This window comes from Taeniopygia guttata, chromosome 1A, assembly GCF_048771995.1.
Source record: "Taeniopygia guttata chromosome 1A, bTaeGut7.mat, whole genome shotgun sequence".
NCBI lineage: Eukaryota > Metazoa > Chordata > Aves > Passeriformes > Estrildidae > Taeniopygia > Taeniopygia guttata.
Window position 1 is genome coordinate 69,325,744 of NC_133025.1, and position 20,580 is coordinate 69,346,323.

General features: G+C 40.7%; 1 protein-coding gene across 35 annotated transcripts in view; it reads right to left on the minus strand.

The window, feature by feature from the left end:
- The window catches only part of CACNA1C (calcium voltage-gated channel subunit alpha1 C), a 452,642-nt gene that overhangs the window by 403,810 nt on the left and 28,252 nt on the right, over positions 1 to 20,580 (minus strand). Inside the window, exon 1 of one of the 35 annotated variants that reach the window (XM_072923854.1) lies at positions 4,751 to 5,914. The exons of the other annotated variants lie outside the window; for them this stretch is intronic. Coding sequence (XP_072779955.1) covers positions 4,751 to 4,799 — 49 coding nt within the window. The 5' untranslated portion in view covers positions 4,800 to 5,914. Of the gene's footprint in view, positions 1 to 4,750; positions 5,915 to 20,580 lie in introns of those variants that run through there. 35 annotated transcript variants of the gene reach the window in all.

Here is a 20,580-nt window from a genome sequence, read left to right on the forward strand (position 1 = left end):
ATAACATTAAGTTTTGTAAAGCATATATCTGCCACTAGTAAAAGCTTTCTTTGGTGTTGATCCGATTTGTTGTGTTCAATAATTTAAGAGAGACTTTTACTGCATGCAGTCACATCTGTTATTCTGGTTGATAGTCAATAAATTTAGAGAACAGAGAACACTTACTCAGAGGAGCTCTTTTATTTGCTGCTCCTGAACTTGAACAACTTTGTCACTCTCATTATTTCCAGAAAGGGTTAAACAAGACACTTCCCAACAAGTTGATGGCCACAATGACAATTCACACACACACAAATAAATTTAAGAGTGACTGCCATTCAGGTAAACTCTATTTTAACCACGGATGTAAAACCATTTTTCACAAAACTGAAAGAAAGTAAGCCAAAACTGAGTACATATGGCAACGCTGCAGCTACAGAACATGTTCTCTGAAGTGTTTTGAGGAAACAAAACTAAAAGATGAGGACAAAGAATTCAAAGTAACTACCTCAGTGGGATAAATTAATTCCACATGGCAAGGCTGTGTCACATCTGCTCTAGTGAATTACTCAGATGTAACCCCAAAAACACAAGCAAGAGGGGGTTCATAAAGGTGCCTTGGCTGCAGAGAGCACACCAGGTAAGTGCTCGTGACAGCAGTGCAAACTTCAGGAAGATCCAGTCAGCTGATGATGACCTAACCAAAACTGGTCTCTGTGACAAAGATAATTTCAAAGAAAACCTTTCAAAAGTATATGCTTTAAATTCCATGTCTTCTGCAGGACACTTAAATACTCCTTTTAAGGATAGGAAATGCTTGAAAGCACTTAAATACCTTTCTGAAGACTCTACAGACAACTTTGACAAATGCAGTGCACTGTATTATGCAGAATGTTTAAGTTCTGTTACTTAATATTATGTTAAATATTTTTATATTACACTGTTATTTCATATTATATTAAATTAAATGCTTTACACCAATCAAAAGTTCCAGGTACTTTGAGGCAGAAGATAATACTTCATAAATACAGGCATTTGTTGTTAAATCAGGGGATGTTGGAATTCTAGTGCTGCATCTTTAAACAGTGATTCAGACTCTTGTTCTCCAAAAATCCTGAAGATAAGCTGTTTCAGACCACAGAGGTATTCTTTATACCCTGTGACTAATGCCTACTCTGACCAAGCTTTACAGCAAAAGAAGAGCACAAGAGCAAATACTCAAAAATGACATCTAAGTTTGCTAATATGGTCACTTTGTCACCATGGAAAGAGCGTGGTTTCTCCTCCACGTGAAAGCATCGCCCCAAAACAAACAGGAAATAAAATTGGTATTCTGAAAATAGAGCAGAAAATTAAAGCAAGCATCCAATAAATTCTAGAGCCTATAGCCAATGGCTTCGTTTTGTGGCACAGCATGAGACAGATTTCAACTCTTCAACTGAAATCAGCTGTGAAGTGTACACAATCATCTCTATTTATACCTGCAAAGTTAACAGGAATATTTGTGGGTTTGACCCTCATTTCAGGTCAGAAAATACATTAGGGAGTATGCTTGTGACTTGACCCTCTCTCTATCAATAGGCTTCTGAGAAATAAAGGGTATACTAATTAGTTCTTAATTTAACAGATACAGGAGATACAAGGACTATGAAAAGAGTGTCTTACAGGGAAACATTTCAAGAACAGGGTACGTGCAGTTTAGGAAAGGAGGTTGCAAGAAGACCTAATTATGGTTGACAAATACCTGAGGGGGTTCTCTTTCTACAAGCAGCAGGTAGAAATCTGTTCAAAATATGCAATAAGGACAAAGCCCAAAGGCATTATCTCAAATTGAAGGCAGGGTAGTTCAGACACGGTGGCAGAAATGGCTTTTCGCTCAGAGGGTCATTACTGTACGGAATAAATGACCTAGCAGGGGCTCTTCAATGCTAATGAATTTTATTCCGGGATAGCCGTCTCGGCGCTCCATGCGGAGCATCCCGGGCTGTACCAGCGCGGCCCGGCAGTGCCACCTTCAGGGAGAGGCAACCGGGACCCCTCCCCAGCCCAGCCCCGGGTAAAGATGCCCGTCTAGGATTCCGCCCGGTGGTTAGTTTTGGAAGCTTTTGCTGGTGCTTCTTGGGTGGGGTTTTGTCATTTTCTAGACAAACATAAGCTGTATCAATTAATAATTGCTATAAAAAATATAGTCCATTGTGTAGCACAAAAATGAACATTGTGTCTCAGCATCAACAAATAACACACTATTTACTTGCCTTTGTGCAATAGGAAACTGTAATGAAAGCACAGCAGGCTTAGCAACCAAAAAAAAAAAAGAGGAAATTCTTACTTTAGGGCCAAAGATTTTGAGGATACCTAGTCACGCTCAGAAGTGTAAAACAAGCATTATTACAAACCTACCCAACTGGCAGTTAAGAAGCCAACGAAGCCCTTTCAAATACAATTCCTCTTCTCCACAGCCCTCACAATATAACTAATGGCCTCTCTATGCTTTATTTATTTATTTACCTTAAGTAAGCCTTGTTGGAGCAGCTCCCCTGCTGCCCAGGTAGCTGAGTGTGAGCTCAGGTGGGCTGATATCAGACCTGTGCTGGCAGCAGCTCCTAGCAGAGGCCTGCTCACATCAGTCACATTTCAAGAACAGACATCAAAATTTGTCTTGCACCACCAAGAACCTGGAACATTCACCTTGCTGCCAGCAACTGTGCAGGGTGCAAGAGCAAGGGCTGATCTAAATCAGTCCTGGATGTCAGAAGCGAGGAGCAGACCAGGATCCCAGACCTAGCTTCACCTTCTACCCCTCTCCTATCACTACCTTGCAGTCTGTGGCTGCTTTAATGGCTCCATTCCACCTTGTGATTGGCTTGCTCCCATCTCCTCACCACCAGGTTTTTCTTGACTACTGATCAATTTAACCTTTTCAGGTGCTGTTTGCATAAAATAAAAATAGATTGTAAATAAATGGCCACCTGAGCACTATCAGGGAACAGAACTCTCTTCCACCTGGCTGATTTTGTGTTTGCTTTAGAAGTTGCTTTCACCTGGGAGTAATGACAATCCGCATCAAGAGACAGATGCAAAACTGTTCCTCCAATTATATAATCACTGCAGCTGATAAGGAGGGAGCTGGATTTAGGTTGCCATAGCGTTGGCATATTGCTATGGAGGCTGAGCTCTTCATCCACTTTATCAGCACTGGACCAGGAAGAGCAGCCCAATTATGCCTGCCGAATGCATGTGCTGCAGACTCGCTCCCACTTGGAAGAAGCACTCTGGATCAGGGGCTGCTTCCTTTCCCCTCCCACCTCATTTCGATGGAGTGCTTAAGGGTGGGGGTGCTGGCTGGTTTTATTCTTTTTAATCTGCATTCAGTCGGAAGGAGGGTGGTGTTATCTCTAAAGCCCACTGCCCTTCCACCATTGAGGGCTGCCACGGCGCTGCTGCCCCTCTCCAGCCGCCCCTCCGAGGCACTCGGGGCTACCTGGGGGCTCCCCGGGGCTACCTGGGGGCTCACCGGGGCTACCTGGGGGCTCACCGGGGCTACCTGGGGGCTCCTCGGGGCTACCTGGGGGCTCCTCGGGGCTACCTGGGGGCTCCTCGGGGCTACCTGGGGGCTCACCGGGGCTACCTGGGGGCTCCTCGGGGCTACCTGGGGGCTCCTCGGGGCTACCTGGGGGCTCCTCGGGGCTACCTGGGGGCTCCGCGGGGCTCGCTCGCCCCCGGAGCACGTTTGTCACAGGGAAGTTGTCGCCGGCCGAGGAGGGGAGGGGCTGCCCTGAGGACCGTGAGGGGGCGATGAGGGAGAAGTTGGCCTGGGGGTTCTGCTGTGGGGAGAGAGACACGCACTGCTCTTCCCTCGTCGAGGGGAGGAAATGGCTCTGCCTGCTCTGCAACACCGACGTGTGTGTGTGTGTGCAGCCAGGGCTGGAAGGGAGGGGAGGGGGTGACACCATGCAGGTAACGGGATAAAAATAACTTCAGGAACGGCAGATCGGGGTTGGGCGGGGGCGGGGGAAGGCTTCTGGAGTTTGGACAAACAAAGTTTTACTATAGGGAATAGCGGGGGACATTTGCTAATGCCGAGGAGCAACAGCACGGGTTGGTATCCATGATGCAGGCGATCCTGCGAGGAGCTCGGCGAGAAATCACTGCCCCACGTAAAACCCAACTTTCATTTTAATACAGACACCCCCGGTGTCCCTCGTTCTCTCAGCATGAGCGCATGTATGGTGCACATGTGTGTAAACAGATAATTCTCCCTTCCCCTCCCCTTTCGTGCGAGAGATTGGAAATAGCGTAAGGGAAGGGAAGGGCTCCTCTCCCGGTGCCTTAGGAAGCCGTACCCAAATGGAGCTTAGGGGGACCGGGAGGAGGTTAATTGGGAAAGATCCCCTAATTCCGGCGGCCCTGCGAGTTAATCCTCGTTTGACACTGGGGAGCGGCTGCTCCGCGGCTGCCCCGAGCCCCCGGCCCCGGCGCGCAGCCCCCTCGCCGGCCGCCCCTCCTCGCCCCTTCGCCCGAGAAGGCGACGACGGCGACTTTAAAGCAACTTTTCTTTGCCCGGGCTTTCCTAAGAAAAGCCGTTCTGCGAGGGGCTGCGGGGGTACCCCCGGAGCACGCCCGGCCGAGGGGAGCTACGCGCTCCGAATGGAACCCGGTGTCAAAGGCTGTCCTCTGCCTGTGGCGGCGACTGAGCTGAGCCGGGAGATAAGGGACAAAGGGCAGGGGAGGGAACGGTTGCTAGGTCCTCGGAGGTAAATCTCAGGCTTACCTTGATGGTTTTCTTCTGGAATGTACATCCTCTTGTTTTCATTGACCATTTAAAACGAGTCCAGAATAATCCAGAAAAATCGGCTTGGTAAAATTCAAGGAAGAATGGAGCTGCAGAATTTCCCCTTTTATTATTACCTGATTCCCATTATTGCATCAAACACCAAAAACTGATCCTTTCCACTACTGCCTCCTTTAGTGAAATTGCAATGCATCCTCAGTACATCCGGGCCCCTTCCAAGAATTTAGCACAGCACCTCTGGCTGTTAAACCATAAAAAAGAACAGGAAGGGGGGAAACGAGAGGAGGGGTGGGGGAGAAGGAAAAAAAGGCAAAACCATCCAGGACAAACCTCTGAGGGTTAAATGTCTTTTTAAAATCCACCAACTACAAGATTAACAACAGGAGGAAGAGGAAAAAAAAAAGGGGGAGATGTTCAAACGCTGCTGCTCCTCCTCTTCAAAGCCATTCTGAGCGCGTTGTGTTGGCAGGGAGCTGTTTCTGCAGAGGAAGAGAGCACAGTCCCAGCCCCTTACTCCCTCCCCTCCCTCAGCGCGCTCGCTGCCCGCTCTCTCCCTCTCGCCGACAGACAGACACACTGAACGCTTCCAGATGTTCCAGCTGCGGCGGCTGCACGCAGCTCCCCGCGCACGGCGTTGGGAGACGCCGGACTTGATCTGAAAGTTTAACACGCTGCCTGCCTCCACTGCGCCTGCTGAAGCCTCGCCACAGACATGACGTCAAGGAGGCGAGCTGGAGCCGGCTGCTGCCTGGGGGAGCGGGGGACACGGAGGGGAGCGGCGGGGCCGGGCCGGGCGGCGGCGGGGCCGGACCGGGCAGCGGCACCGCGGCCCCGCTGCCTCACCAGCGTGGGCTCTGCCCTGCGGGTCCGCTATGAACGCGAGTGTGAGCCGCATTTGAAGGAGCACGAAGCCGCCCGCGCGGTGTGAGAGCGCCCAGAGAGGCGGCGGAGCGGGTGCGGCTCTGTGCGAGCCCCCGCGGCTGGCAGAGGAAGGGAGAGGTACCCAGCGGTGAGCTGCGCAGACCAGAGGATGCACAGATGTTCGAACTGATTAATCGAGCTAGGATTTGCAAAATCCTCGGTGGAAACGCCGAAGTGCTCCGCTGGTATCCCGCCACTTGCCTTAATTATGCCTGTCATTTGGCCCTCTATAATTGAAGCCTCCGCAGAGAGCAGAAACGACTCCTTTAAAATGAAATGCGAACTGAATGCAGTACATGTTAAACCTATCTGGACCCTCCGAGCTGCCATGTTAAACAAGAGATGCAGAGTCCTAAAACACTCCTCAGAATCGCTGCAGAAACTGCTACAACCCAAAGAACTGAACCACTCTGACATGCACGGAGGTGAACGCCTGGAATACCATGTCCTAGGAGCAGACCCAGGGCTACAGATTCTCACCATAAGCGAGTATCCACCTAACAACACATGCATTTGTATTTGTGGAGCTTAAAACACCGTAGTTATTTCCTTTCAAGTGGTTTTCCATTTTACATAGAAAAAAAAGAATATTTACAATTTGTAATACCCCTATAAAAGAAATACTGTTGACCAAACTTAGTGCCTTCTCTACAGATGCCTTTCAATATCAAATATCCATCTCCTCATGAGGCTTTTACCCCTCCACTTTAATTGAGCTCTTTCAGCTGGAGCTCAAAATATTATAGAAAGCACCACCAGCTAACAGATTCATGGAAAGAAACAAAAAAAACCAAAAAAAACCACCACGCAACACATCCATTTGGAACTACAAGAAAACCTAGAATAGATGTAAAGCATTTACCAAAAACTGGATGCAGCCAAATCACTTGTCCTAAATAAAGGTCATTTTGGTTTCTAATAACCACTGATCATCACAACTTCTGCATTATATGCTATTCAAAGGGTAATTAACCAACACCATATTGCCATTGACAGCATGTAGAGGCACAGCTTTATTTCTGACTCAGGAGGAAGAGTTCCTCTGAGCAATTAAAATACTCTGTCCTCTCTTGCCTAGTTTTTCTCTAATAATGTCACATGCACTTACCCATTTCATTTGCCAGATCAGGCAAGATCTTAGCCAGAGGTAGAATGGCAATATATATTGGCTTTCATTTCCAGTTCAAGATTCCTTTTTTTCAAAAGGTCATCCTCCCTTCACCATTATAAAAGGACTGAACAGAAGATACTTCACTGCCTACATTTGTTGTGTAAATGTACATTTTGTTTTTCTCTTGTGACCGCAAATCCTTGCCATTTTGAGTTGTGCTAACTCTAGTTTTTCCATCCATGAGTCAACTGAGCCTTGCATGATTCACCCTTGCATGGACAAAGTATCTTGGGAAGTAAATGCATACTGATCACCCCTGCCCAGAAATCAAACACTGCTGGAGCACCTGTAAATGTTTCTTTTGCCTTTCTGGGGTCACATCCTCAGCTAGCTGAATAATAATGTACAGTATTATTTAAGCAGTTAAAATCCACATAGCCCTGCTTTATGCCAGCTCACATATGTATGCAGGCACATACACAAGCTGTCTCTGACACCTACAAATCTTTTCCTCTGTTCTTTATCCCTCTCTCTCTGCCAAGCTCCCACAGTAGGACACAAGTTGGGCCAATTACCAAAAATCAAATACCGAAGAAAAATAGAACAAGAAACAACACTATTAGCTGGCATTAATTTCTCCAGCATAAATAAAATTCTACTATTACTTGAGGTTTCCTTACTCAGCAATTCTAATAAAATAATTTCCTATACAGAGACGTGGAAGGAAACTGATTGTAGGATTAAGATGGAAAGATCCTGCTAATGAATCACGTGGCATAAGAGTGAACACCACACCTTCCCCTAAAGTTTTTACATTGTCCAAACACACAAAGAAGATGTAGTCCATGAAAACAAGATTGGTAAAGAGGTGGTAAAGTAAAGTAAAGCTGCTTGTAAGAGTTTTTCTTAATGTGATTGCTGAAATGTACATTTAATAGGGATTCCATCAGGTAAGAACTTGAGGTATTAACCTTCATAGAAACTAGGAATATCAGCCTTCTTCAGAGTTCAATCCCCACAGACACACCCAAAGAGGAACATAAAAGTGAGAGATAAGCTTTAAAGAAAATCATGAAAGAATTATTATTTCAACACAAAACCAATCCAAAAGTTCTTAGTCCCTGCCTGATACGGCAGCCTGCAGATTTGGAGGTGAGATGGACGATGGACAATCAGACACAAGGGTATCTCACAGTGGCCTGCTTGTGACTTTCTCTAAGTACATGATGATAGACTGGACAAATAATCTCATGTATATTCAGCCTTAGGCCTCTCTAAGGTGAAGATACAAGTTTTCTATCCCACACAGTGGTACAAGTAGAAAAATTGTTCTCCTGTTGCTCTGAGAACAATAGTGATGAGGGCCATATAAAGCACCAAGTCAGAGATTCCTGAAAAAACTGCTATTTAAAGTTGTAAAGTGTCAAAAAGCGACTTGCAGGGTACATACTGTGAACATGCAAGTCCATTCTTCGTGTCAGGAAAGTTTTGTTCTGTGTACAATATAGCAGCCCTTCCCTGATATCCAGCCTTATAAAGAGTACACTGGGCACAACAACTTCTTCAAAATCCAGTAGAGGACCTTTCATCTTCAGAACAGAAATCACCTGAGTAGGTTGTGCAGGAGGATATTTCCCTGCTTCCAAAAGGAGGAGTTCCTGTCGTGCTGTATGGAACAAATGGGGCTGGAAAGCAATGGGATGAAGGCAGATCAGAGTGTGCAAAAAACTCTGCCCTGAACTATTTTTATAACTTATTATTCGTAAGGCTCTTTTAAGCAGTCTCAGTACTCCTAAAATTTTGCAGGGTTTCCACTGGGCCTACTGCATAGGCTGTCTAATTGCAGTAGATTATGCTCACACTATTTTGGCAGTAATGCCTTCTACTCTAAAAGAAAAGGGTAAATTATTCAAAAGTGTAAAAGAAATGCATTTTATCCCAGAAATGGTACTAATGTTCACAATACAAATGCAATTCCTCCCAGGGCCAGCTCAGAGAAATGGTGCCAGAGCCCTGCATTACTTTGCTGAGAGGTATTTTTTCCCCACAGGTTTTAGGTTTTCCACCTCTGCCAACAAACAAAGAAGGCTGCTCATAAGAATCTGCACTTTTTTGCACTGAAGACTATGGGATATTATTTTAAATAAATGACCATTCCAGCCTAAAGCAACAGCCTGAGAAGTCCTGGGCACACTAAAGAATCACTGTGCATGAACAACATGATACTCCTAACAACTCCTGTCATTTCTGACAAGACTGCATTGTTGGGCCACACACAGTAAAATATCAGTATTGGGTATTTGCTGGTATTGCATGACTACAATGTACATTTTTTAAAATGAAATGTTGATGATAACAAATTTTTCTCATATTTCAGGACTGCTGTGTTAAGAATTGTTCTCCCAGTTATTTTTGATTCTTTTGAACTATGTACCATCTACAATTGCATCATCCTCCACACTTCTTATTTGTTAATGAAAAAAAGTTATCTTTTTGAACCTATGAATACAGATTTATAAAAATGTTCCTTATTTTACTTTTGTTGGTTGCTTAATTTTAATTGAAATTAAATAAATTTATAATCCTATCTAAAGCTATTCAAAAGGTGGTCAGGAAACTGCAGACATTTCAAAATCATTAGCTAGCTAGAACACAAGACTTTCTCAAGATGAAAAAAGTCTGATATGGATGGGAAGTAGAAGACTGACGATCAGAATTTCTAGGTGATTTCATTCCTTAAAATCTGGAACAGTTACATGCACACAGGAACATTTTATACAGTGAAAAAGAATGATTTTCAAAGTCAAGTTGGAAAATTTAGCTGTATTTTTTATGTTCAAATTAAAAGAACCTTGAAATTTCAGTCATTAGCTTTTATATTTGCATTTAAATGTTGTCAAGCAACTACAAGAAGGGAAATGATAAGATTATTAAGGTAGTTGTATGGCCCACTAAAGCATATTAAGGCCTAGTATTGGTAAATGACAGAAAATGTTGGATCTAAGGGGAAAAAAGAAGAAAGAATTAAATAATTGACTGCTGGGTAGGAAAGTAGCTAGTTAGGAGAATAAATGGTAATTAGACACAGAAGAGAAGGAAGTAGATGAAATTGATAGCCTTCAAGTAGGTTTTAGTTTTCTAGATTGCAAAAGCCTCTAGAGAGTAACCTAGATGTCCAAAAGTGTGATTTTATTCAAATCTCACTGGCTATCCTGGCTGTCAGCTGTGATCTGTCACTCAATGGGTGGTGGCAGAAGTGTTTTTTTTAAATTGCAGCTGTAGAAATGGAAGCAGTCACCATTTATCCCTGTAAACAGGGGATTGATGTCTGATTACTGTGCAGCATTGCACGAATCCATGCACAATTTTAAGATGTAACAGCAAACAACTGCTTGAACACTCTAAAAAACAAAATAGGCATTTGTACCTAGTTAAAACATAAATGCAGCTATGCTTATCAGACTTGAAAAGAACTTTTAACAGTTTTGATTATGCCATCATCATCATACCTAGCCAAGAGGAAGGTTTAACACCTTTGCAGAATTTAAATACAAAAGTATTGTCTGGGAAAATTTGGTATCTCTGCCGTAAAAGTTTAAAGGAAAGACCCAAACTTAACAAAAATGTTGCACTGTTTCTATTTTAAATAAAAAATAGTTGAGTCTATCTAGACTGGTTAGGTACTGACACAAAGAGATTTAAACTCAGCATTGCTTCATTAGCTTCTGCCAATTAAAAAAAAAAAAAAAAAAGAGAGAAAAGCAAAATTGTTGCTGTTAATACCAGTCTAAAATCATCAGTTAAACAAGACACGGGCTTATAATGTCTACAAGGAGATGTACAATGAAAAATGAAATTTTAATCCAATCAGCCTGCATTGGTGAAAATAATCATGCAAACTCTTGAGTTATCTTAGATACTTGCCACAGCTTACACAACAAAAAATTGAGAGCTTACTGCAGTTTTAATCTTCCATCATAATTCTAGAAAATACTCAAGAATAAGGAGTTTGTTGCTTGTTCTTAACTAAGAACCAAACAGAATTTTGGATTTAGGGCAAGCACAAAAAGACTATTTTGGAAGGGAGGGATTCTTCAAAGAATAAATGTTTGCAAGTTGCTGAGGAAGACCTGACAGTGACTAGAATAATTACATTATGTTGACATTTGGAAACCTCAGTGGACCTAATTAGCAAACAATGAAAACTACACAAAGTGAAAATAAGAAGGCAATGCAGAAAAACATATTTAGCTAGGAAAACCAATTCCAAGTATAAAATTCATCAACTGAGTTCAAAAGAGAGAAACAGATTGATGTTGGGGTGGGGTGTAAGACCAAATTTCTTCCTTGTCTTTTGGAATTTAAAGATTCAAAACTTTTAAATATGCTTTGTCAACACAGAAAATTATTGACAAACTCAAGGAAGCCAGCAATTTGGAGTTCTGATGGATTTTGGAGGATTTGCAATAATCACTAATGAGATAAAATAGTCTAAAAATACATCATCTTACGGATCAGCTGCAAGGAAGATGATTAGATTAATTTGTTAAAATACTCCATTACCGTGATGTTGGCCTGATATACAATGTCAACATTTCATCTTCAACAATGACTCTTTCTATACTGAAGGGCTACACTGCATAGTAAGTGTATCTGATTATAAAGCAATCTTTGTGGTATTTCCTCTGGCTGTTTTTCCCCCAGTCATTTCTCTCCAAAATGAAGAAAAACACAACTCACCCAGCAATCAACCTCTGTTTCAACTGCAGCAACTTTATTTTATGTGATCTTAAAATCTGTCCCACAACTTGCAGTTCTCCTATTGGCACCTGTTAAGATGACTGGCAATTGTGCTTACTTGAATAATGATTTTGTGGTCAATTCAAGAAGGGCACTAAGTTTGAAACAACTTCCATATGTAGCAATGCTTGATTGCAACCCCATTTTCCAGAGCTGTATGATTACAGACTATAGACAAATCAGAGTTATCTCAGCACCACCTAAACATTGGGTTTGATTTTTTGCAAACTGCCCTTTAAAACAAAATTAGCTCCAATAGACTTCTCAAAAGAGCTCTAGCAAATGCTACATAAACCCAAATTGAAATGGCATCATCATTAGTGTTAAAAATATGTATTTCATTAAGGTGCCATCTTGACTAATCCCTCTGCTAGGACATCCTAAAAACTCATTTAGTGGAACTTTAAGATGTTACAGAAGTTCTGGAAGTGTGAAACAAAGTGTTTAGAGGTGCTTTTTGCTGGAGAGATAGTTAAGGTATCCTGAAAAGGTTCCTGAACGCTGTATAAATTAAATCTGCTTCTGTTGCACAGATCTGGACTTGCACACAATAGTTATTCAAATAGCTTTAATTTCAAAATGTGTGGCTGTCACTGTGAACTTCAAGACTGCTGAAAATAATTCCAAATACTTGTAGCAATATGTAATGGGTGGCTGCCTGAATATGTGCTCTCCAAAGCTTCCTCATCTGCAGTGGAACCTTGGTGGAACAGAAGAGAAAAATATGTGAAGTGACAGGCCACAAAGTCAAGAGCATTATTTGATTTGGAGGATAATACACTAAGGTAGCAGGTTTTGAATTGACGTTATGTTCATTATGTTTGCAGTTCCTCAAAAAAATCTGAAGCTTTAGAATCTGAGAAAAAAAAAGTTATACTGTTATTGAAACTACCCCTCCAACACACAATCAGAACAATTTATTCATGTCTCCACTTGTAATTCTCCCACCTTTGCCTAAACATGCAGACAAGAAAAATAAAACAATAAACAACTTTAAAATCTTTACTCACTGGTTCCACATGTTCAGAAGGAATTATTTATATTTCCTTAACAGAAAAGTTTAAGAGTTCAGTTATTTTATAAGGCCATCGATGTGTGCACTAGTTTATAAGAGTTGCATCTGCAGAACTCCAGGAGACCATGAATGATCAAGCTAAGCTCCTAACATACACAAGAAGAGAAGAAGTAAAGAAAACAAGAAAGAAGAGAAAGAAGAGACAGTTTTATCAGAAAGTAATGTACCACCAGAAAAAAGTTTTCCAGATCAAGTTTAATATCCCCTTTGATAGAGAGAAATAGAGAAAGACCTATTCTGCTTGAACTTCAAATGGCAATAGTTTTACATTGCTGGGAAAACATGTAGGTTTCAGAATAGATTACATCACTGGCTTCAACTGTTATTCATAGCTTATCCTTTTTTAAAGTACAGTGAAATTTTTAAGCCTTTATTTGATATTTGCTTTACACAATGGGAAGAGAAACTAACAATTTTTAATAAGAATAAACAAAACCAAATAAAATTTAAAAATAATGCAAAGCTCATGCCAATTACACATATAGCAAGCTCATGTAATTGCATCATTTCATTATTTGACATTATCCTTCTTTCCTGTCCTCTTCTCCTCAGCTTTTTGCACTGTTTTCTTATATCAGAAAAAAACCCAGGAGTTGTAAAGGACTGAGGTCTTGATACTGATAAAATATAATGATACTTTTCACAGGTAATCTTTCATATTGGTAAAAACCGAATAAATGCCTGATCCAATGTTGCACAAGGACCAAACTGTAAAGAGAACAGAAGAAGCTCCACTTCCTACTTTGCTCCCCGATTGCCCTTTTCAGATGTCCTCTATGTCTCATTTATCTGTGTTTCCATTAGACAGTGTGAATTTTGTGACTTCAGAAAAAGACTGGATGAGTGAAAGCAAGATGAACATTTCAGACCTGGCTCCTTAACAACTAAATCCCTGAAGAAGTTTCTATCCAGTTCCTCAGTTTCTTCGTCTAGACTTCCAGACCGAAACAAAGCCGTGCTCTTTACAAACAGGTGCGAGTGCTCATAAAATAAAACACAGCACGATCCAACTTGACATGAAGACTTTTTTTCACACTGTGAGCTGTCAGGCACTGGACCATGTTTCTTTAGTCTGAAGGGCTCTTCTCTTACATCAAAGGAACACAAAAGTCTTAAAATCTTACTCGGTTCCCTCTGTATCATTGCAATGCCAAAGGCTTGATCATTTTATTACTTAACTGAATAACTGTTGGCCATCTTTCCTCTTCAGTCACAAAGAGTGTCCTCTTCAGTCAGAAAAAGTCTGACTTTTACAATTATTGTATCATCTGCTGCCATCTCCTGAAGAAGCACAGCTTGAACTTTGGAGAAAGGCAGGGAAATGGAGATCTCTACATTATGAGCCTTCTACTGTTCAGTGCTGCCTGTCAGTCCCAAAGGAAAAGCGTAGCCTGAATGTTCCTGGCTGGTAGATTCTGAGAATGTAGAAAATAATAATATGGGACCTTTACATCCCTCTGATTCCATTTCTCTCCCATTCAAATCTGTGGTGTTTGTGGCAATTGCTACCACAGACAGCTGGGGCTGCTGGTTCCCCTGCAGCCCGGGGAAGGAACTCTTATCAGCATGAGCACAACAGCAGAGCAGAGAAAATACACAGAACACTGGCTGCACAAAGAGCACCTGATTTAATAAGGCGTGTCTCTGCTGTTCTAACATGAGCAGGCATAGACTTGTGCCCAAGGGATGGACTGACAGATTTCACATTTTGAATATTGTATTTAGCTCTACGCTACCGTACTGCTGTTTTTGCAGCCCAGTGGATGTCTACAAGAAAAATACATCAATTAGTTGAAGAAGAAAGAAACTAGGGAGGAAATTCTGCTCTCAAAATAAAATACATTGACAGAAGAAGAATGCTACAGAGAGGGGGAAAAAAGGCAAAAAATCAAGAAAGAAAAATGCATAATAAAACCTAAACAAACCCTGCTTGGCCCAGTGACCCAAAGACATGCCAGTAGGATGATCCTGACCACAGCCTGAAATGACTCCATATCTATACTTACATAAATCTTCCTTTTTGTGCTGGTGTATCAGCTTCAGTTTACCAGAAATAGAACTACAAAAATAGATCTATAACCATATATAAACAATTTTTTCTTCCGCGCTCCTCCAGTTTTTAAAAATCATTTTAAAATCATACAGCTATTTTTAAACTAGATTTTTGCAGCTTAACTGGCCTAGCATATCAAAACAATGTAGTCATCAAGAGAGTTACAAAGATAGAGGAACAAGCAGACTATGAAAGAATGGCAGATGGTATTATTGTCAAAATGGAAGTGAGGTGGTGGTCAAGTCCAATAATTCATTGAAAGCTACATCATGCCTGAACTTTCACACATGAAGAACACAAGGTTTAAATGTCTTCATTCATTTTTAAAATATTCTACTGACGAATAACAAGCAGAACCCACAGATGCTCCCCAGTGCTGGGGAAATCCACATGCTTTCCTGGGGAGCTAAACATATGTATTTGCTAAGATCAAAACTGTTTCTAGAGAAGCTGTTGAATCTGACAAGATTTCACACAAGAATTATAGCGATGTAGGTCAATTGCCTTTACCAAATTACTCCCAACTTACATTATTACAAATGAGATCACGATGCTATTTAGTTGTCAATGGAAGTAAAATCTAACCCATAAAGATGCATCTGCATTTGAGTATTCAGCAGAATGGAAGTGATGAATCACACTCTTGCCCTAAGAGTGACACAAAAGAGCAATCAGCTCGAGCTGATGTTCTGGCACCAGTTAAGAACACACTCGTGACTCCCCGTGTTCTAAGTTCCTCAGTCCTTGAGATGAAGCTCCCATAGTTTGCAGCAGCATAAAATACACTCACTGATGATATTCAGAGTGCCTCACATCCAAAAAAAATCTTCAGAGCACACAAAAAGTGTTTAAAAATAATTTTACTAGTCACAAGTGACATTTGAGTTAAAGCTCCATTTTGAATTAACACTGCACCATACTTTGAAATCGAAATTGAAAAATGCCATTTGGAATGATTTACTATTGTAAGAACTTGATCAGAATATGAATATGAAAAGGTTCAGTGAGATGTAGAATGACCATAAATTGTTGAGCTACCAGTTGTATGTTACAATTACACAGGCTGTACAGCAGGCAGCACAGTGAAACCCAAACCATAGCTTTGGTTAGCCCAGTTCTTCTTCCAAGAGAATAATGGAATCTACTGACCATCTTTACTACACCTGCTGTTATCCTAATTTCTCCTTCAAGTCCCATTGGATTAGTAACTACAACTGATCAACTGAATTTGCAAGAGCTCAATTGCTGGTACTGTGGCAAGTAGGACAGCTAAAAGCTGGGCTACACTGGAGTGAAGGACCAAATTGCTATGTTTATATAGAATTTTAACATTTTTAAGCATTGCAAAATATTGACTAATTAATTTTTAAAGTATCCATGAAGACAGAAAACAAGATCTTCTTCTTTATGCTTGAATTCAACCTGACTTAATCACAGGGATCTTGGAAACTTTGTAGCAAAATGATACTTGTGGAGGCAAGATGCAAGGTGTTTTCAAATAAAGCAGGGTGTCAGGTCAATCCTGGGCTAGGAAATTAAAAGTTGAGTAGGTGGCTGCCTTGCAGTATTCCTGGATGTTAACATTCTCCTCTCTGTCCATAATTACCTTTGAGAAGAAATGTTTAATGTACCTCACAGAAAAGTAGCTTCAACTCTGTAGCTTAAAAAGAGTTATGTGTTTTTTTTAAAAGAAAATTTAAGCTCCACACCAGCTTCCACCTACTTTTTGTCTTTCTTCATATACTCAGTGCTCTGCCATATTAATAGGTCAAAGACGACACTTCAAAGTGTTAGGCCTTTCAAAGACAAAATTAATGGTAGACCATGGGAGTCAAGCGTAAGGGGTAAAAGGTAAATCACAACTGGACTCCCAATTAATTTGCTGCTTCATGACAGCCATGAGTAAGGAAAGCTACACAACTAGGGCCATCCTTTCCAAGCTGGTGGAGCCAGATAGTGTGATGTGATGGAGTTAGTTTGAACCTTCTCTTGACTAATCGAGAGTGCTGCTTCACTCTGGTTTGGGGAAGAGGGCTGCAAAACCAAGATCCGAAGGAAAGATGAAGAATGAATTTCTCCCTGTTCAGACAGGATTTGGTTTTTATAGTCAGTGGCCAAAGTTTTAGGCAGACTTTTATCTTCAAATTTTTATTTAACAGATTTGTCACAGTATTGTGAATACCTGTCTTCAAAATGCAATTCATATTTGCGTTTTTGTTTGGAGTTGTGGATCATTGCTCTGTGGGCACTCCTCTTCCCCCTAAACTGTGCTCTTAGATAATATTTGAGAAGTCAAAGAGTAACTCACAAGTCATTTCTTTTACTCCCTGACACAATTTAGTACTTTACAAAGAATGTGCAAGAGCTCCTTTCATTGAGCTGAAGAAACACCTCAGTATGTTACAGCCTTTTCCTGCGCTTCAGATGAGAAATTTAGGATATTCTTTACTCTTTCAATCCCATCAGTGTAGGATTTCTTAAATAAGGAAACATTTCCAAACAACCCAAATTTGGATACAATCTTGATATTGGAGCATTAACAATTACCACCACCTTCAAATCCCTTGGGCCACATCCTACAGGATTGACATTCATTCAGGTAAAATGTTAATCAACCTAAATAGTGACCTTAGATCAATAAGAACTTAATAATTTCACAGACTGTTGCTTTTCATTTTTAATAAAGATGGATTTTCAAGTGCACATAAGTTCCCCTCACAGGCAATCAAGGTAACTTTTGATCCTAAATAATCCAGTTTTTAATTGCAATCTACTTCTAGAACACCCTTCCATCTTAATATATTTTACTTTTTTGGTGATGGAATCCCCATCTATCTTCCCCTAGTAAGCAAAATTATTTTTCTAATACCATTTGCTTTGTTTTAATTTGAGGGGTCTCATCTCTATGGCTTGTGTTCTGATATTTGGTATATTCTCTTCTTTAATAAACAGTAATTCAACTTTGCATTCTTTGCATTCTATAACTATAAAGAATACAGAAATTTTAAAGAATAGTTTTCTTTATAATATTTTGTAGCACAAAAGCCACTCCAAAACCTAGACTGCAAGAAAATATTTTCAGCTAAATTACATTATCAAATTTCATGCAATTTCTATTAACAATATGAACTAAAATCTGGTTTGGCTTTTCATACTGAAGTGATACATCTGATCTTCTCAGGCACAAATGCTATTTTTAAATTAAAAAACTGCTTCTATAAATATTCTGCTTTAAACACCCATAATTCAGTTTCTCTTTTTTTTTTTTTTTTTTTTTTTTTTTTTTTTTTTTTTTTTTTACATCTAGAATTGCAGCAGGGCCTTGGAGAGGTTAAACAACTACAAAAAACCCTAACATCCACTTAATGACTGCTAGTAGTATTCCCCTATGTTCAAAGCAGACTGTCCGTAATTCAGAGGACAAGAGAAGGTCACTAACAAACATCAGTGAACTGTGTCTGCTTTTGCAAGTTCCACATAAAAATAGTGCATCCCTGGGAACACAAAACAGACATAATAGACTGGTTCACATCAGAACACACACTAACACAAGAAGCTAATCATCTTTTGATTGCAATAGGCTCTAGCTCAATTATTTTGCAACACTAGCAGCAGGCTCCTTTGTGTAGGGTTAAAAGAAAGGAAAAAATGTTGCTTAGTGGCTTTAAGCAACCAGAACTAATGCCAGGATCAAATTAAGCTCTTTGTAGACATAACTTAAAAGGCCGCATTTGGCCTGCTACCATCTACACATTTGGCAGAGCTAGACCCAAAAAACTACAGTGTACATCATGAAGACATCGCCAGCTGAATTACCCTCTCCCACCAGAAAACACACATGCAGCAGGGTGGGAATGAAGCTGTTTTCCACCACTTTATTTCTTCTGAATGCAAAAAGTGATCCCAAGAGGGATCAAGGTACCACTTACCTGCAGCTGTGTGTACCACAGAATATCAAAAAAAACCAAAAGCACACTGCACTGCCCTCTCTACATAACCTCCCTTCAGCCCTGAACAGGGAATACACTCACCAAGTGACCTGAGCCATGGGCTCCCCCATGAAGTGCAGGGTAAAACCCCGTGGCCACCATGAACTCAATGGGTAAAATGTCTGACGCTGTTGAGGCAGGATGGGAATGAATAGACTTTGTTCAGAAGGCTGAGAGTATAACTCTGATTTATTTCACAATACATTGCTCTTTTATGCAGAGCTTCATGCAGACCAACTCCATTGTTCCTGAGGTGAAAACATTCCACCTATTGGTGTGCAGTGAATGACATACAGTAGCAAAACCTAACTATAAACAATGTGAACAACAAGAGAGAGAAAGAACTTATTTACATTCCTTCTCAGCACTTTCTCAGGCTTCTGCCTGGTTAGAAATTTTCCGGTTTTTATTTGACTGAATCTGAGACCTACAAATGTCAGCCTGGCAGAGGTGGAACTTACTACAAGTGGTACATAAAGAAGATGCTCCTGAATAATTGACTCCCATAATAACAAAATATCCAGGAAAAGAGTTCTGTCATCCTGAATACCTGATTGACAATGACTACTGAATCCTCAGAGAAAGATTAATGACCTCTGAAATACTCAAAACCTTTGTTATTGGACACTTGCTGTCATTGAGTTCCAAAGGATAAGCCAGAGTACACCCTAAAATACACTATATTTAATAAAAAATTTACCAGCTGTCCCAACTTCCCAACCCACCCCACTCTTCTCCCCTGCTCAAAAAAGAAGAAAAAAACATGCAACATATTTTATTTTTGTTTCTTCCATACTTTATGCTGTTTAAGGTATTGATTCATAGCATCTTCTGCATATTTTCCTTGTGGTTTTTAATTCTTATCCCTCCTTAGCTTTCTGGGTTCAGATCAGATTTAACGTACCAGAAAGAGAGAGAAACAAATTCTTCAGTTTCTTTGGTTTCAAGATACATCTTGATTAAGCCAAACTGTCACGTCCTCCACTCTTTACTTCCCATACACATGTGGGACTCAGATTCAGTCAAAGAGAAAAATGAGAGTTTCTAGCCAGGCAGAAGCCTGGGAAAGAGCTGAAGAAGAATATAAATAATTCTTTATCTCTCTTGTTTTTCACACGGTTTATAGTTAAGTTCTATCACTGTGTGTCAAGCACTTTGCACCAATAATGTAAGTTGTTTTCTCTTCAGAACCAACAGAGTTGGTACTCACGAAGCTCTGTATAAAAAAGCGGTGTATTTTGAATAAATCGGAGTTTTACTCTCAACAACCTTCTGGTCAGTCTTCTCATTCTCATCCTGCCTCAATGGCGACATACACAGAGTTAGTAAGGATGTTTGTACTCACATCTTCCCTTCTTTTCCTTCCTATGGCTTCATGGAAGCTGGTGTGCTCCCAGTTAAGGGCACGAAGAGTAGATTTGTAAGTGCAAAGTAATTTATTATTGAATCTTACAGAAAAAGGAACACACACTTGACATGTCCTTGCTAAATTCTACATGAGAGAAACGACATCACTTACATACAGCACTGTCAATATTTTGACTGGCAAACTTGCTAAATACTGGAAATATTTCTGAAATAATAATTCTCATTATTTTTTGCCTGCAGAAAATTGTCCATACATGATATATTAGGTATCTTCAGAAATATTTCATTTAAATGGGCAAACTTGTGAATGTAAAGAGGGTAATAACCTCACCAAGCTACATAAGATAGACTACTGGCCAGTGCATTAGAAGCAGAAGGTAAAAATGATAGTAAATGCAGAATGACACTGGTCATTGCAACAAGAATCCAAAGCAAAATATAAACAAACAGTATCAGTATGGATTTAAAAAAAATATTTCTAAAAGCTACAGG